This window comes from Lemur catta, chromosome 6, assembly GCF_020740605.2.
Source record: "Lemur catta isolate mLemCat1 chromosome 6, mLemCat1.pri, whole genome shotgun sequence".
NCBI classification, from domain to species: domain Eukaryota; kingdom Metazoa; phylum Chordata; class Mammalia; order Primates; family Lemuridae; genus Lemur; species Lemur catta.
The window spans coordinates 52332652-52350334 of NC_059133.1; the positions used below are offsets into that span (position 1 = coordinate 52332652).

The 17683-nt window shown below is 61.1% G+C and overlaps 2 protein-coding genes across 6 annotated transcripts in view; both read right to left on the minus strand.

Moving 5' to 3' along the window:
* Positions 1-440: 440 nt before the first annotated feature.
* Positions 441-9852, minus strand: NXPH4 (neurexophilin 4). Its single transcript, XM_045553569.1, has 2 exons — positions 9633-9852; positions 441-2013 (listed from the first exon to the last, which is right to left on the minus strand). The coding sequence occupies exons 1-2, from the start codon at positions 9687-9689 to the stop codon at positions 1144-1146; spliced, it is 927 nt and encodes a 308-aa protein (XP_045409525.1). The 5' UTR covers positions 9690-9852; the 3' UTR covers positions 441-1143.
* Positions 9853-13244: 3392 nt separating this feature from the next.
* LRP1 (LDL receptor related protein 1) overlaps positions 13245-17683 on the minus strand; it is a 77216-nt gene continuing 72777 nt past the window's right edge. For 4 of the 5 annotated variants that reach the window (XM_045553570.1, XM_045553575.1, XM_045553572.1 and 1 more), the window contains 11 exons: positions 17490-17606; positions 16806-16982; positions 16506-16646; positions 16226-16399; positions 15803-15964; positions 15225-15399; positions 14968-15069; positions 14781-14845; positions 14580-14670; positions 14336-14480; positions 13245-14190 (listed from right to left, as the gene is read on the minus strand). In XM_045553570.1, the coding sequence (XP_045409526.1) occupies positions 14050-14190; positions 14336-14480; positions 14580-14670; positions 14781-14845; positions 14968-15069; positions 15225-15399; positions 15803-15964; positions 16226-16399; positions 16506-16646; positions 16806-16982; positions 17490-17606 (1490 nt within the window). In that variant the 3' untranslated portion in view covers positions 13245-14049. The other variant, XM_045553573.1, reaches the window with a different exon arrangement.

Below are 17683 nucleotides of genomic sequence, written 5' to 3' on the forward strand. Positions count from 1 at the left end.
TCCAGATGCTGCAAACACTGTTCCCCCTCCCTCCCAACCTGCTGCCTCCCGCCGCCCTGTGGAGCTTAGCAGGTTGTCAGCGCTCTGCCTACGCTGTCCCTGCATCTCCATCCCATTCAGGGTCTTACAAGTCTTTCCCCCAAATCGTCCCAAATCGTCCGCTGGTAGTCCCCACTCAGGTCTAATCCCCATCCCACCTGCTGCAGCTTCCCTTTGCCCACCTCAGAGAGGAGAACCCCACCTCAGGCAGGGCTCCTACCCCAAGGGTCACCCGCATCGCATCTCTCTTTGATCCGGTGTTGGATGACCTCCAGGTGCTAGTTCTGTCAGTCTTTGCCTCAGTTTCCCCACAAGCCACGGAGGGAGGAGTTCCTGGCCAGGTCTCTATAAGACGGAAGCCCACACCTCCCTCGCTCCTCCCTACAAAGGTCTCACAGACATGTATTGGATTTCACTTTATTTTGTTCCTTTTCCCGTTTGTTTTGGCGTAGAAAAAATATCACTGAGAGGAAGCAGCTGGAGAGGGCAGGTGGAGCTGGACTGCAGGGACGAGAGGGAGGCGTGCACAGGGCAGAGGCCAGGCCAGCGCCTTTGCCCAGGAGTTCTGCTTCCGCTGCCCTAATGCAGTTGCCAGGAAAAGGGGACAGGCATTCGGCAGGCGGAAAGGGACGGGGGTACTCCGGGGTGGTGGTGGGGTTTATAGGCCTTTACAGTCTTTAGGCGGGGACAGGGTGGAGCAGGATGACAAGCGCTTGGGGGTGAGAAAGTCAGGGTGGGATGAGGGTGCCAGGCCAGGCGTTATTAAAGCTGCGGGGGCGGGGAGAAGGGAGTGTCCAGCCCAGCGCCAGGGGCGAACAGGGGACCCAGTGTGGACCTAGGGGACGCCGGGACCGCCTCCAAGCCCCGCCCATTGTGGGGCGGTGCTCTTCCCCCTCCATTTTGGGGTGTATTGGAGGGGGCTACCCCATTCTCGTGGGCACTAGCCATAAGGAAAAGGGGACTCACGCTGGCTAATGGTCCTCCCCCACTCCCCAGTGGAAGGGGTGGACGCGGCCAAAGGAGCGGCGGGAGACAGGAAGGGGTCCCACCTAGCGAGGCCAGGATTTGGCGGGAGGCTCAGGACTGGGGCTGGGGAGGGGCACACTATCCAAAGTAGGGGTGCTCGCTCTGGAAGTTATAGTCTGGGCACACCTTCTGCACCAGTTTGTAGTCAAAGCTGAGGAAGGAGACGAAGATACAGATGACTTTGAAGGGCTTGGCACAAAGCCAGGCGGCCTGGCTCTGCGTATGCTCTGTGAAGCACACTTGAGATGGGTCGTACAGGCACGGGCGGTGCTTGCGCGCGCGGTTTGTCTTCTCGTACTCCACGTGGCAATTGAAAGCGCGTGACTCTTTGGCCCCGGGCACTCCCAGCGCGCCCCCGAGTGGCCCCGCCAGTGCGCCCCCCAGGGTGCCCCCAAGCCCGGGCCCCGCAGCTGCGGCTGCCATCCCCAGCGGGGGCCCCAGCCCAGGAAGCACTCCCTCCAGGGCCAGTGTAGACTGCAGAGGGTGGGGGGCAGGCCCGGGCAGCCAGACGCCCCCGAATTCGACACGCTTGGAAGGTGGCACAATGCTGACAGTGAGGTTGCCCAGGCTGGACGAGTTGTGGCGGAAATACACACTAAAGGTCCCGTTCACATGGTCCACGATCTTGCCCGTCACCAGCAGCGAGAACTTGAGCGTATGCACCCGAAAGTAGAAGTCCCCCCATCCGAAGATCTTTTTGGCGCGGGCCGCTTTGATAGACGGCTTCCTCTTGGTGCGCTGCGCTGGCAGCGCCCCGGCTGCCCCCGCCCGGGCCAGCGCCCCCGTGTGGTTAGCCGGCCAGGCCCAGCTCCAGGCGCCCGCGGCGCCCAGACCCTCGGAAGACTTTGGCGCTGGGAGCTGTTGGCCAGAGGCGCCCGCTCCCGCTGTGGCGGAGCGCAGCTGCAGGTATTGCGGCCTTCCGGACTCCGGTATCTGGGTACTAACGGCCTGTGCACGTAGAAAGAGGAAGAAAGAGAGATGCTGGTGTTGTCCCTGGCCATCCTGCCAGAGCCCTAATCACGCCAGTCCCTTTCCTCCACAGCCGCTGCTAGGACACCAAGTGGAATCCCACAGTGCGCTGCAGGTGGCTCAGGGCCACGCAGACTCCATTACTGGTGGTGCACTGGAGCAGATCTGCAGCCCTTTCAAGCTATGTGGTCTTGGCCAAGTCACTTTATCTATCTAGGCCTGTTTCACATCTGTAAAATGATGCTGAGAATCCTATGTTCTCACAGAGCACCACTGAGAGACACAAAGCCAAAGTCAGCGTGAATACCAGTAGGGAGCAGCGCTCTGGGTCCCAGCTTGATCTCCTCTAGCCTGGCTCCTATGGTTCCAGTGACAGGCCAGGGAGGAGCTGGACTGGAGCAAGGGAGGCCATGGCCACATCAACATTCCAGCGTTAAGAAAGAGGTGGGAAGACCTCTTTGCACCTGTTCTAAGACTAGAGCCCCCACCCGGATCTCAGCAACTGGCCTTTGGGAAAGGGGGCGCTGGAAACTGGTTGAGCTGAGGAGGAGAGTCCAGGCGCCCTCTCCCCATCCCCAGCGCTCCTGCCGTGGTGGAGGCTGCCAGGCCGGCCTTCCCTGGGCTCCCAGGCTGGAGGAGCTGCCTGCCCGCCCCCACCCACCTCCGTGTGTCTCAGGTGGCCGCAGATCTGGGAGACAGTGCGGGCGCTCGAGGACAAGATGGATCGAGAGGCGGGAGCGGCCGGGCCAGGCCCGGGCCATCAATTATCTGAGGGTGGGGGGGCGAGGGGGGTGGCCGGGAGTGAAGGAGACGGGGAGAGAGCGAGGAAGAAATATGGAGATGCCGCGCTGGAGCGGGAGGAAAAGGAGCCGAGCGTGTCAGAGTGTGTCAGTCAGCCTGCGCTAGCCGCCACTGTGCCGTGTGGCCCTGACTGCGTGCAGGTCCCGTGGGGGGAGGCAGTACGGTTGTCAGTCTGGGGTGGGTGTGTTGCTGTTAGCCTGCAATGGTTGGAGGTGTGTCTGCCTGGGGTAGCTTGCACTTGTGTCAGTCTGTGGTGGTTGTGTGTGGCAGTGGTGACTGTGTGGCTGTGTTGTATGCCCATGTCTCTCAGTCTGAGGAGGCTGGGCTGTGTGTGTCTGCCTGCTTGTGATGCTGCATGTGTGTTGTGTAGGTCTGGGGTGGCCACGTATATGTGCCGGGATTGGCTGTGTGTGTGTGCGTGTATGCATCTGAGTGAGGCTGTGTATCAGTTTGTGGTAGTGGTGTCTCTGTGACTGCCCTGGCTGGGTTGGCTGTCTGTGTATGGTGGTTTGAGGGTGGCTGTGTGCAATTGTCTGGAGGTGTCACTTTTGCTGTGTGAGCTTCTATCATCCTCTGTCCATGTGCCAAGCTCTTTCTAAAGGAGGTGTATCCACAGAACAAGTGTGGTCTCACTATGTTCCCACGGTGTGTGTGTGTGTGTGTGTGTGTGTGTGTGTATGTGTGTCGACTGCATATGAATAGCCCCTGGGGGTGTGTCCCAAGCTGGCCTGCAGGCTGAGCTTTGGGTAGGTAAGGAGGCCTGGCAGCATGGGTGCCTCCTCTGTTTGCACACACACCCGTGTGTACACACTCTGTGTCCACGGGGGACAGAAATGGCAGAGCCAATCTGCTGGGCTAGAATCTCCACTGCCTGGTCCTGGTCCCTGCAGCACTGCGATCCCAGGTTATTAATGCTGCCGCCACCCGCTCGTCATACATATTTATCGCCCCCCTCATTCCTCCTCCTATCCATCCCTCCTCCCCGCCCAGGTGAGGGGGGTGGCAAGAATGATTGACTCAGACAGACAAGCTTGAGCTGGCAGCTAAGCACCAAGAAGGTGGGCCTGAGAGGGGCTGGGGGAAGGGGTCCCAGGTCACAGGGGAAAGAGAAGAGGCCCTAGGAGGTGGTCTTGGAGAGGGAAGGGCCTGAGCCCAGGAGAGGGCATTGGGGGAGGGAATAAGGCTTCCTGAGAAGGCTGAAGCGTGGAGTCGTTTGAACTCTGATCCCTAATCTCTCCCCTTTGGACCCAATTGCTGCCCTTTCCTGGGGAGCCCAAGTCCTCTGCCACCTGATGTTATGACCCCAAATGCCTCCAAGCCACCTCCTCCCAGCACCCACCAGCACCCCTATGTCCTGCACCCAATCAAAACCTGGCCAGGGCTGGGTCAATGTGGTGACTCCACAGGGCAGGGCCTGGGGCAGGGGATGAGGTTTCGCATGGCAGGGAGAGGGGCCAGAGTGCCCCCCCCACCGCTGATCCCAGGCAAATTGCTGTCTGTTTCTCTGATCCTGGCAAATCCCCTGGCTTTGGGCACTTCCACCCCCCACCTACCACTGGAGACAGCTAAGATAAAAGGGAAGGGGGGTGCAGCTGAAGCGACCTGTGGGGGAGTTTGGATAGGGAGCGACAAGAGTCTGCAGGGAAACGAGCCGAGAAATGGGAACATGGAATAAAATAAAATAAAATCCTCCCTCTGGCTTCCTTGATCGTTCGCACTCTCTCCCTTTCTTGCTCTCTCTCTTTCACTGTTTTTCTATCTCTCTCTCCCCACTCTTCTCTCAGTCTCTTCTTGTCTCTCAGTCTCTTCCCTCACTCGGTCTCTCTCTGTCTCTAATTTCCTCCTTCCATGATTCCACTCTCTCTGTTTCTGGCTGTGGTTCTCTCCCTCTGTCCTTCAGGTCGTCTGTCTGCCGTGGCGGGGGCGGGAGTGAGAGGAAGGCGGGAGGTAAGGGAGCTCCCCTTTGCCCAGAGCCCCTGGCCCTCCCCACTACGGCTGAGGGCGGGGCAGGGTGTTGTCCGAGTAGGAGTCCCCCTCGCTCCAGAGCTGGTTTAATTAAGCTAATTGGGCGCGGTGACATTTGCGGAGGGGAGAGGTTAGGCGGCTGTCGGTGCGGGGGGCGGAGGTGCAGCGGCTAGGGGGTGTTCAGCGGCTCCTCCAGGCCCATGCCGGCGGGCGGGAGCCGTGCCAGGAGCACTTTGTCCCCAAGGCAGCGGGCCCACGCACCTGAGGGGAGTTGAGGCCACCTCTTGCTGCTGGGTACAACAAACTCCACTGGTGGGAGGGAGTGAGCTCTTTTGGGATGGGACTGCTAGGAATGGGGGGAGGATCAGGCTGCCGGCCCCCCAGCCGCATTGCAGGGTGCACCTCCCCCAGGCCTCCAGACTGGTCCTTGCTTCTCTCCTGCCGCTTGGGTCAGGGGACACTCCCAGGATTCAGCTGGGGGAGGGGACAGTACCCTGTGGTTGGAAAAGGAACAGTGCAGGCCTGGGTTGGGGAAGGGGAGAAAATAGCATACTGAGCCCCTGCACTTAGAAAGAGGCAGAGACACCGCAGTCAGGGCAGGCTGGAGTCTGGCTGGAGACCAGATATGGAGATGTGGGTGAGGACAGAGGTGGGGTGGACAGGACAGCCTGGGGTGAGGACTGGGACAGAGATGGAGGGGGACTGGGATTGGGGACTGGCAGTCACAGATATAGGGTACAGGAATGAGCATGCAACAAGGATAAGCATGGGGACAGGGATGAGGAGGAGATCAGAAATGGTGGCCAGGCACTGGGCAGAGACAGGGATGTGGGTGGGGTAGGGACCAGAGGAATGAAGATGGGCTGTGGATTGGATGGGAACCCAAATGGGGAAAGGGGTGGTGGAAGAGGGATGGGCATGGGGCCAGGCAGGAATGAGGACGGAACCGAGACAGAGAGATGGGGATGGGGACAGGATGGGGGCAGAACAGAAATGGGGGATAGGGATGGTTATTAGGCAGAAACAAGGATGGATGTAGAGAGATGGGGATGGGAAATAGGAGGGGGACTGGAATGGGAAGTGGGGGACAAGGAAAGAGATAGGAGACATGGACAGAGACAGAGGCTGAGGACAGGTATGGGAGACAAGCCAGAGGAAAAGGCAGAAGCCCAGGCAGAATCAGGCTATGGGAGGGGGCCAGGCCAGTGGAAGCGAAGATACCACCTTCCAGACCCTACTACAGCGTTGGTGGGGGACGGCTGGTGGGGTGGGCTCTGCCCTTGGGCCGGGCGCCCCCCCTCCCTCAGCTCCGCCTGCCCGCCTTTTCGAGGCCTGCCGCGCAAGGCTCACCGTTATCTGAATTTTTATTTTATTTTATTTTATTTTATTTCCCTGCTTCCTAGAGCCGGCGCGGTCCCCGCGGGAACGGCCGCCCCCCGCCCCCCGCCCCGCGCCTCACTTTATTATTGCAATAAATGTGCCTATAAAGGCGCCGGCTCCGGGGCCCGGTGGAGGGGGGAGCCGCGGAGCGCGGATGTAATTTCCCGAAGCCGGAGCCGGAGGGGGAGTGGGCGGGGTGGAGGTGGAGGAGGGGCAGGCGGGGGAGAGGGGGAGACTCGCCAATTTCCAGCGCTCGAGGCAGGCTCCCTGCTCCCCATCCCCGCTAGGCAGCTAGTTTCCACCCCACGCCCTGAGCCCTCCCCTGTGACCCTGCCTCTTCTCGGTTGCCCTGTCCCCTCATGGATCCCGCCCAGCAGAGCTGACTAGGCTGTGTCCAAAGTTCCCCGTCTCCTAGCCAATTATTCCATCTCTGACCCCTGCAAGGCCCCCTCCACTTACCTGCTTTCTTTCCACGTCTACCCTGCCCCTCTCCAATTACCCCATCCCTGACCCCAGTGACCCCTCTTTGCCTTGCTTCTGTCCTTGTTACCTCACCTCTTCCTCAGTCACCCCCTCTTGACACTTTCCCAGTCACCCCAACCCATGACACTCCTTTCCAAATTCTTTCCAAGGGGTGCCCCTCCTGTTCAGAATGTGGGGCTTCCACTGCAGGCTTTGGCACAAGGGAGCTGTCACAGCAGCCCCCTCCCCTGTGCCCCTGGCCCAGCTGCAGCCCCTGATTACCCCCAAATCCCCGCCAGCAGCTCTGGGCCCTAGCCCAGGCTGTGCGTGCCTAAGTGGCCCAGCCAGGGATTAGCTGGGGGGCTAGAGGAAGGTATGCAGGCGGGAGGGGGTGGCTGGACGAGGGGCTGGGCTGGCCAGCTCAGAGAGACTTGCTTGGGCCTAATCCTTTCCCGAGGCGGGATAGAGCTGGAAGGTCCCACAGGGCCCCGCCCCTGCCCTCCCCCAGCTAATTAGTAATTAGTGATTAGTGATTAGTGACTATTGATCGCCTGCTGCTTCTCCCAGTAGGCAGCTCCTTTGGCAAGGGGTGGGAGAGACAGAGAGGGAAAGAAGGAGTCATACACTGTATTAGAAGGATCCTGAAGATTCCCTGGCAGAGAGGCCAGAACCCCAGGGGCAGTGGAAGCCAGGAGTCCCAGGCCCCAGAGGAGACTGGAAGCCTGGAGCAGGAGGAAGCAGGAGAGAACTTCTGGAGGAGGGACCAACTGGCAGGATGCAAGAGGGCAGGACTGGTATATTTTGTTGATTAGGGTTTCCAAAGAGCTGCCCTATAAACTGTTCCCTACCTGCCTCTTACCCAGGGTCAGCCTCACCTTTGGCCATTCCCAACACTGTCACCAAGACACCCCTGAGCACTTGTGCATACACGCACGCGCACACACACACACACACACACACACGCCACACTGAGACACACAGACACATCCTGAGTCTCACAATCCCATACCTACACTCAAGTGCACTCAAAACCACAAGAACATGAAAACACACTCATAAACCCCAGAGGCTCACACAGAGACAGCATATGTGTCCCAGCACATGGATGCATCAGAGACCCTGGGTATACACATGCACACACCACCACACTCACAAGTGCACACAAGCACACACAGTATTTTGACACCAACACTTCTCTACATACACTTCTCTATGCACAGTTATACATATGCACACACCCGCAGTGTGCACACACACATAAACACGGGTTCTCACATGCACACAAGCTGGACTAAACGCAGACACACTCTCCCCCGCTGACTCCTGCATGGAGGCCCCACAGCTGCAGCTCTCTCACACACACTCAGATAGAGCCCATCGCTCATATCCTCACGCTCACTCTCCCTCAAGTCTCCACCAGATGTTTCATTCCCCTTCAGGGGGCAAAGGAAATTAAACCAGATCTGTCCACAGGGGAGTTTATTTGACAGGGAGAGTGGAGAGGAGGTGGGATGAAATGAAAGGAGGGGCCCAGGGACTGCCATCCCTACCACCTCTTGACCCCAGGCCCTCACACATTTGTGGGTGGGTGGTGGGGCACAGACCCCCTCCTGCAGTCCTCTAAGGGCAGAGCTGGGCAGCAAGTCCAAAAGAAGCTCCAGCCAGTGGAAGCAGTTTTAATGGGGGGGGCTCTTCTGCCCCCCTTCCAGCCCCTCAAGGTCACCAGGCGGGTCTGGGAGAACCAGGGAGCTCCATGGTTGGCTGCACTAGGGCAGCCCGTGCCCCGCTGGAGTTGCTGCGTGGGATTTGGCTGAGCAGGTGGGGTCCAAGTGTTGGTGGGGAGAGAACTATACCCCTTCCAGACTCTAGCGGTGCTGGGGGTTGGGGTGCAGAGAGTGAGGGTTTAGGGAGCCACCTGCCTGTCCCCAAACTAGGTAGGTCACAGTTGGGCTGCAGGAAACAGGAAAACCATGGATGGAGGAGGCTGATGGAAGGCGATGGGGGCCCAGGGCTTAGGCCCCCACTGTGGGCACACACCCAGGCACAGTTGGCTACACTGTGAAGCAGGCACTTGCGCTCACCCATGCAAAGCCAACATCACCACACCACAGCAGCCTGTACATGCACCCTGGGCCCCAGCACTGGACCCCAAGCCTGGCTCCCCTGGACACACATGCACACAGGTGCACACATTTACCCACAGGATCCACACCAGCACATATGGGTGCACCATGTACACCGTCTGAAGCCTCCAAGTCGGCAGGGAGGCAGATCAAGCCTGGGCCCCCTTAGCCTCTCGGTCCTTGCCCAGGAGCCACAGGGAAAGAGGCAGCCAAGGGGGCTGCGTGGAGGCTGGGAGGGGATGAGAGGAGAGACTCCCCTTCCAGACAGCCCCCCTCCCCCCGCCATCAGCGCAAGAGGGGAGAGGGGGTGTGTCTGTGAGGTTGTGCAGGGGAGATGGTGTCTCCGTGGGAAATGTGATGGGAGATTGTAGCCAAGTTCCCGGTGTCTGTGTGAGTCCGTGTGTGCGCGTGTATGCTCAGAACACAGAGCCCACCGGCATTGTGACAAGTGCGGAGAAGAGAAATGGGAAGGCGGAGGTGGAGGGGTGGAAGGACAGACAGACAGTGAGGAAGGCGAGCGAGGTTGGCACGGAAAGACGGCAAGGCTGACACCCTGCTGGCTTGTCTGTCTGTCTCGCACTCCCGCTCTGTCTGGCGCACTCACGGGTCGGGCTTCGTCCCCTCCCCCGCCGCGCCTGAAGCCAGATCCGAGCGGGGCCTCCACCCGGCACCCCCTCCAAGCCTCAGCCAACTTGCGCTGGGAGAGTGCCAGTCCTGAATCCGGCTGTCTGTCTGTCCGCGTCCCCCGCGCCGCGCAAAGTTGGGACGCTCCGAGCTGGGGGCGGGGCGGGCGCACGGAGCCCCTCGCACTCTGGGACCTTCGCGTCCCGGACCCCGGCGCTGGCGCCACAGCCCTGCCTTCCTTACCTTCCTAAGGAGCCACGGGCCAAAGAGCAAGAGGAGCCATTCCGGGAGCAGCCGCATCTTCCCGGGCGGCTGAGCGGGGCGGGCGGGGCGGGTCCCCGGGCGGGCCGGAGTCCGACTGGGGGCGCGGGGCTCCGGGCGGGCGGGCGGCCGGGCGGCTGCGGGAGCGGCGGGAGCAGGCTGCGCGGCCCGCGGACTGAGCGCTAGGAGCGGAGCCGGCGCTGGGGGCGGGGCGCGGGCGGGGGAGAAAGTTGGGTCTGACTCCCGCGGGCGGGGGGGGGCGGGGCTCCGCGACGCTCCAATCCCGGCCGCGCCCCGCGCGCCCCCTCCCGCCCAGCTGGGGGCACCGAAGGTGACTTTCACCCCGACACGCCCCAGACACGCCCCTGGCCCAGGTGCGAAGCCAGAGGGTTGAGGGGCTCGAGGACCGCGCACCCGGGAGGCTGGGTGTGTGCACGGATGGGGAATAGGACAGGGCGTGGGTCTCGGGGCTCTGGGACCGTACACCCAAAGTGGGGGCACGGCGAGGCAGGAGCCCTGCCTGGCTCGGTAGCGCAGCAGGACAAGGGTCCCTGGATGCTCCGGGGCCCCTTCTATGCTCCGGGCCAAGGTGGGTCCTGGGCAGGAGCAGGGCAGGGGCCAAGGTGAGGGCGGGCGGGGCCTGGGGCGGCTGCCGCTGCGCGGTGCTGACGGGGATGGATGGGCGCCCCGCGGCTCATTCGGCCCGGAGATGAGAATCATTGATCACGGACGGAAACCCCATCACGTCTGTCAATAGGGCTGACAAACGGCTCCCGCCGCCCCTGCCCCCGCCCCACCGCACCTCCGAGGTCTCAGGACCCCTGGGCTAGACCGGTCGTTCACCTTTGCCCTTCACCCCCCCACCGCCCCCCGCCCCGCCCCTGCGCAGCCCAGCATGCCCTTGCTGCGTGGGGGCTGGGCAGGAAATCCCCCTCAGTGTCGCCTGCCCGGCCTCTTGGTGCAGTGTCTATCCCTTCCCTCCCACTGTCCCATCTTTCACCATCAGCTCTCCTCCATCCTTGTCCCCTTCCCTGTCTGTCTCTGTCCTTGTCTCTGTCCCTAGCCCCAGCCCTGTTTCTGTCCCCGTCCTCTTCTCTGTTTCTTCATCAGCTCCCTCCTCCCCTCAGTCTCTCTCTCTCCTGCCCGGGGAGTCTTCAGCTGTCAGCTGTTGCTATGCACTGAGGCTCTGGCTGAGGTTGTGCTATGACCGACACTTAGACAGCGAGAGGTAGGGACAAGCAAAGAGGCAGAGACAGGCACATACCCCAGACACCAACTCCCCCTGCCCCTCCCCCCCAGGCATGCATGCAGATGCAGTCACAGGGACAGGCCACCTGGAAGAGGTGAGCACACACAGCAAAACACATTCACCCACAGAGACCAGCACATACACACAGAGACAGGTGCACACCCAGAGGCGCACCAACACACACAGATGGACATGCTTGGTTTGCACACAGAAGAGCACACAGTGACAGACAGACAAATGCATACTTGTACCAAGAGACAAGCACACCCAGGGGGGTACACAGAGAGAGCACACACATACTGGGACACGCACACAGAGACACATACAGGTGTATGCTGGCACTGGCAGTCCAAAAGAGGCACATGCAAAGAAACAAACAGACAGATATGGGATGTGACAGACACACAAAAAACAGTCAGGGAAAGCACAGAGGTGCTGAGAGGATGAGGCAGACACAGAGACACGGTGGAGACAGACATTAAGCTAGGAGAGGAGAGAGGCAGGAAGGGGTGCAAGTGTCCAGGTTCAAGGCCAGAAGGCTCCAGCCAGAATCCTGAGCCCAGGGGCTGCTTCAGCAGTGGATGGGGACAGTGGCACACCCAGGCCTAAGGTGCCCAGGACAGAAGTCCATCATCAAGGTCCTGATCTTCTGGAGACACAGCCTGCTGCATCCCTCTTCCTTTTGCTACAGTCTCAGACCACCCTGTTCTCTCCCCTCTACTCCCACACACCTGCACACACACACTACTCCCTGTTGCTGGACCCTGGCCTCCGTCTCTGTGTCTCTCCATCTCTGCGTCTCTGTCTCCCATTCTGTCGGTATCAGCTCTGTCCCTGGCTCTGCCCCAGTCACTTTTCCATCTCTGTCTTGGGCTCCTTTCTGCCTTGCTGAGTGGGGAGTTTGGGAGGCCTGCCTCTGGGCGGGTGGCAGTCCTAGAGGACAGAGGGAGGGTGCTGACTAGAGAGGTGTGCCTTCCAAGCTGCAGCTGGGGGCCTTGTCGCTCTGCCCAGGATCTTGAGGTGACAGGCAGAGAATCAGTGGCTCCCTGGGGGCACCAGATGCATGGCTGGCAGAGGGAGGGGGTGAGGGGTGGGACTGGTGGTGGGTGGGGAGCAGGGAGGCGCTGGGGGAGAGGGAGAAGCCAGAGGGCCAAGGGCGGAGGGGGTGTGTCAAAATAGCCTGAGGGGGGAGGTGAGGCTGGGCTGGGGTTCCCCTCAGGTACATAATTAGTGTATGTGTTGAGAAGGGGGCAGTGCTGGGCTTCAGGGTAAGCTGTGCTGCAGGAGTGCGGACGCCACCTGGTGACCAGATGGGGGCACAAGCCTCCCACTCAGCAATCAACAAGGACACCCCTTTTCCCCAGCAGAGTTGCTTGCCCCAGGGCCCTTGTGCCCCTGGGGAGCTGCGAAGAAGGCAGAGGAGGATCTCAGAGTTGGCTTGGAGGATGAGGTTGGAGATGGGATCTCAGGGCTGAGAGGGAAGGGACAGCTCTTGCTTCTGTAGGTGCCTAGACTCATAGCTTCCTCAAGGCACAGGAGGCCAGGGAGGAATACTCTGGGGAGGCTGAACCAGTGAGGGAGGGGAATGAAAGGCAGTGGCCCCTTTCGGAGCTGGACAAGTGTTCTGCAGCTGCCCTTGCTGAGCTCATACTTGCTATTGTGGGGAGAGTGGGGCTCTCACCCTCTCAGTCCCTGGGCAGGGGTCGAAGTAGACCTGGGACACCTATGATCGTCTTGGTCCTTCCCCGTCAACCCCTGGAATGACTGGAATGATGGGCGAGCTGGATCTGTTGGTGGCCCATGGGGCCTGGCAAACTGGTCCTCCCTCTCCTGAATGCAGGGTTTTGCTCTTGGCATCTGATTGGGCTCCGTGAAGTGAGATGTCAATGCTTCAGGAGAGAAGCATTCTCTCAGGCTGAGAGAAGCGTATGGGACCACCCTGAAGGATTAGAAGGCCTTCACGACCCCACGTATCCATTTCCATGGTGGGATTTCTCACTGTGGGAGATCAAGCGGGGAGGGGGGGAGGGGTGTCCAACAGAAGTAAGGATGCAGAGAAACATATCTTCGAGTTAGTGTCCCGGAGCCAGAGGGAACACAAGACCCAGGGAGGTGAAGTCACCGGCTCAAGGTCACGCAGCCAGGAGACGCAGATCTTCCTGTCAGGTCCAGTGCCACCCGCGCACCGGCCGGCAGGATGGAGAGGGCGCGGTCTCCGGGAGAAGGGCACCGAAAGCCGGACGCCAGGCTGCCTCCGGCCCGGGCAGGGCTCCCTCTGGTGGCCGAAGCAGGCAAACGCAGCCCCAGCTCCCAGAGTCCCACACTCACAGGCAGAAACAAGAGGCTTTTTTTTTTTTTTACAATTTTATTTATAACAATATCTGTGTTATTTAGTTGTAAAGGAATTTGTCAAAAATTATTAAAACGTTCATGTCCCCAAAACGGGGCTGCCCGCTTGCCCTTCCTTGGTGTGCCCCACGTCCCCCTCGTCCCCAGGGGAGGGGAGGTTAGGGGACTGTTTACCAAAGAAAGTCTCCAGCCCTGGGAGCGGCTGGAGAGGGGGAGGGCCTGCCTGGGAGGGCTACTGAGCATGGCCACCTCAGAGGCGCCCCGGTTTCGTGGCCTCCCCCAAGGAGAACCAAAAAACCCCATCCTTGCCTTCCTACCTCAGCTAGAGCCAACTCTTTCAGACAGGGGCAGCAAAGAACTCTCCCTCCCCAGAATCAGCCCTCAGAGAGCTGGGGAGGGGTAAGCGGGAGGGGTAAGCGGGAGGGGCGGGGGGGGAGGGGGGGAGCCTGGACAAAGTGTCTGGCACAGGGAGGGGAGGCAGCACCCAGCTCTCCCAGTGGGGTGCGTTGGTGGGAAGGGAGGAGTTGGGCTCCCTCATACCTTTGCGCCACAGGAGCCCCCGGAGCCCTCCCTGCCCCCTCCCTGAAGGCAGCACGGGGGGCACTGAGGAGCAGGCAGGAAGAGGAGACCGGAAGAGATAATACTGTGCTCGCTTGCTCACTCACATATAAAAAGTAATTCCTTCATTTTTACATTTATACATCTGGCAGGGCCAGGGAAGGGCTGTCTGGGCAAGGGCTCATTGAAGGACTTCTCTGGAGGGGGCAGAGGCTCTCTGGGGAAGTCTGATGGGGCAGGGCCCTATGCCAAGGGGTCCCCTATCTCGTCCTCAGGTCCCCGGCCCAGGAGTTCTCGCTTCTCGTCCGTGCTGGCCAGGGAGTGGCGGCTGCCGTGGCCTCCCATGTAGAGTGTGGCATACACAGGGTTGGTGAAGTTGGTGGGCTGCAAGGTGACAGAGGGTTCAGGTGGGGCTCAAGGGCTGGGCTCTGCGGCCAGGGTTACCCACCCCCCACCCCCGTCCCATCATCCAACCAAGCACCCTTAGTGGCCCTACCCACAGCCTCTTGGCCCTATCCTCCCAGCCCACCTTGTCAGGGTCCAGAGCAAAGTCAGCATCCAGCAGGCCCCCTACATCATCGGGCTCTCCGCCTTCGTACATCTTGTAGGTGGGGTTCCCAATCTCCACATTCATGGCCCCGTTGGTCATCCGCTGGTGCTGGAAGCCCTTAGCCCTGGGGAGAGGCAGGAGTACAAGGGGGCAGAGAGTTTGGGGGCATAAGGCTGGGGTGGTCAAATAATGGTCAGAACTTTCCAGACTCCCAGTGACTCACCCTCGGACTCGCCGCTTATACCAGAATACCACTCCAGCCACCAGCAGCAGCAGCAGCAGCAACAGCAGAGGGATTAGGATGGAGGCCATATCTGGAGGGAAGACGTGGGAAACAGTCAGAAGGGCCCAGGGAAGCATGAGCCACAAAGTCCCCCTGCTCTAGGTCCTGGCAGCCCTGCCTGCCCCACCCCCTGCCACCTACGTCCAGTCTGCTGCTGGTTGACGACCTGCTCCTCACACCGGGGTCCTGTCATGTGGGGTGGGCACCTGCAGAGAGGAGGGGCAGAGCTGAGTAGGTGGACCCTCTACAAGTGCCGGGTGGTCCTCCTGTTCAGATCTGGGGCAGGGAGGGATGACCCATGCCTGGGCGAGGCTTGGGCCCAACTCACTGGCATTCAGGCATCATTTTGCTGTTCATGGTGCAGGAACCGCCATTGCTGCAGTGGCCGTCGCAGGTCAGACAGCTGGGGGCCACCCGGCCATCCGTGCAGCTGCAGGAAGGAATCAGAGGCTGCGGCTGGGGCTGGCAGAGGCATGTCTGTGATGCTGAGCAGGTGGCAGGGCTGGGGTGCAGGACTGGGGGGCATAGGCTGGGACAGGGCGGGGTCCAGGCGGGGCAGAACTGTGGAGTGGGGCCTCCGCTCACTTGCAGGTGACATCCCCGCTCTGTTTGTTGACCGCACAGGCTCCCTGGAGACAGCGGCTGCACTTGTTCACCTCACACCTCGGTCCCTCGAAGTAGGCGGAGCAGCGGCATTGTCGGGAGCCATCAGCAGCCATCTGGCATGTGCCAAAGTTCTCACAGTAGCCAGAGCACTGCCCTGTGGTTGGGGCAGGAGAGGAAGTGCCTCAAGCCCCACCCTCAGGGGGACCCTCCATTGGTTGTGGGGAGCTGGGCACCCAAGGGGACCCCAGGTCCTGTGGATGAGTCCCACCTCCTGAGTCCCCTGCTGCCCCCATGTCACAGGCTCCAGGGCACAAGGATGTCCCTGAGCATCCTGACAGGGTGCTGCTTTTGCTGGAATAATCCTGATGCCAGGGGGCTCACTACCCCAGGGTAAGTGTGCCAACACTTCTGTGGGGAAACACAGCAGCTTGGGCCTGGCTCGGTGGCATGTGGCCCTTCTGTCCTGAGCTGCTGCTGCAGGCCTGGACGACCACCTTCGGCTCTCTGGGACTCCTCAGCTCCCCTCCTCCCTCCCCTGGGCCCGGGGTGGCACTCACGGTACTGGCAGCGGTCCCCCAGGAAGCCAGGTAGGCAGCGACACTGGGGCTGGTTGCCCTGGTTGACAGTGCAGGTGCTGTTGTTGGCACAGTAGCCCGCACACACCTGCTGGGTGCATTTGGGGCCCGTGAAGCCCGTGGGGCACCGGCACGTGGGCATGCCTGGTGGGAGAGGATGTATGAGCGGGACTGTGGCCCTCGGGACCACCCGGATCTACCACAGAGGAACAGGGGTGGGAGGACCTGGGTGGGAGGCAAAGACCAGAGGGACGGGAGCCTGGTGGGATTGGGACCGGGCTGCGGGGAGAAGGAGGGGTGGGGCGGGGCAGGGAGGCACAGGCAGGGCTTGCCCAGGGGCAGGGGCCCATGGGTGTGGGGCTGGGGAGGGCGCAAGGAACGGTGCCAGCAGGAGGAGGGGCGTACCAGACGGGGACGCAGCGCAGGTGCCCCCGTTGCGACAGTGCTCCCAGCACTGGTCCAGCTCACACTTGTCACCCGTGTATCGGGGCTGGCAGCGGCACTTGGGTTGCCTCCGTGCATTGAGGAAACAGCTGCCACCGTTGAAGCACTGCAGGTTGCAGGTTCCAGGCCGAGGAGCTGCAGGAAGGACTGGTCAGGGGCCGAGCCAGGCCAGGCGGCAGGAGGGATGGGCAGCAGGGTCAGGGGGAAGTCAGGGCCACAGGGAGGAGGGTCCTGAGCATACCGTCGGGCGGGGGCGTCGGAGAGGGCACAGGCACACAGGTGCCATTGTCTAGCCGCTTGCCATTGGGACAGGTGCAGACAGGCCCACTGGGGCTCAGCAGGCAGAGCCACTCACACTTCTTGCGGTCACAGGGGTTGGTCACTGCAGGTATGGGTGGGGGGGTAGGACACTAAGCAGGACACTCCCTGATTCCTGTGGACCCAGAACGACCCCCTCCCTCCCAGGTCCTGAGGCCACAGGTAGGAGACTCAATGCCCCCAGGCCTTCCCTTGCCCAGCCAGGGCTCTCCCTGCACCCCACCTTCAGGCTGCTTGTGCTGATGGTACAGGACCACGTCCGAGGCGTGGCTCAGGCCCCCTGTCAGGTTGATCAAGGGGCTGTGTCCAAACTTATGGATCTTGAAGACACGGTTATTGATGTAGGTGACGCCATAAATGTAATCCTCAAAGACATCGATGCTGAAGGGGTGACTCAGGCCTGGGGGAGGAGGTGGAGTCACAGGGGACTCGGGGGCACTCAGGCCCTGGCCGCACCACTCTCCAGGACACTGGCACCCGTGGCTCCCAGGTGCCTCAAACTCAACACATCCAAGACCAAACTCCCCCTCCCCACACCCCCTCCTCCTCCTGTGGCCACTGCTGGCGGAAGGTCCCATCACCCGAGACTTGTGGGGTCATGGTTCACTTCTGCTGCTTCTTCTCCCCACATTTGCTAAGTTCCTGATGCCACCTATGCTGCCTCCTCGTGACTCCATTCTCACTGGGGCAATGGATGAGCGGACAAGTGGCGGGAGGGGCAGGGTGTGCCTCAGGCCTGCGGGTGGGCTCAGGAGGGACCCAGACGGGGGAGGCTGGAAGCACTGCAGAGTTGTTGGGGGCCAGGCTGACAAAGGACGGTGGGCATGGAAGCAAGGCCTCTGGGCTCAGTGGGGAGGACGGGAGGCCTGAGAGCAGGACTGGGGACCAAGGCGCTGCCTGGCCTGACCTCGTTTACTGTCAGCAGCCATGACGGGGTCGGTGCCATTGAGCCGGATGCTGCCGATGACCGAAAGCTTGGCGTCCGCCCAGTACAGCCGTTCGTTGTGATAATCCACGGCCAGGCCTGGGGAGGGAAGAGCGCTGTGAGGGCTCAGCCCTCCTGCCCCAGGCTGGGCGTAGAAAGCAGAACTGTCTCCAGGT

What these genes read in the sequence shown, in the direction of transcription:
- NXPH4 (XM_045553569.1), bottom strand. Translation starts at nt 9,689, where the DNA reads ATGCGGCTGCTCCCGGAATGGCTCCTCTTGCTCTTTGGCCCGTGGCTC. An exon ending in GCCCGTGGCTCCTTAGGAAG is followed by an intron (nt 2,014 to 9,632) that starts GTAAGGAAGGCA and finishes CTACGTGCACAG; the next exon opens with GCCGTTAGTACCCAGATACC.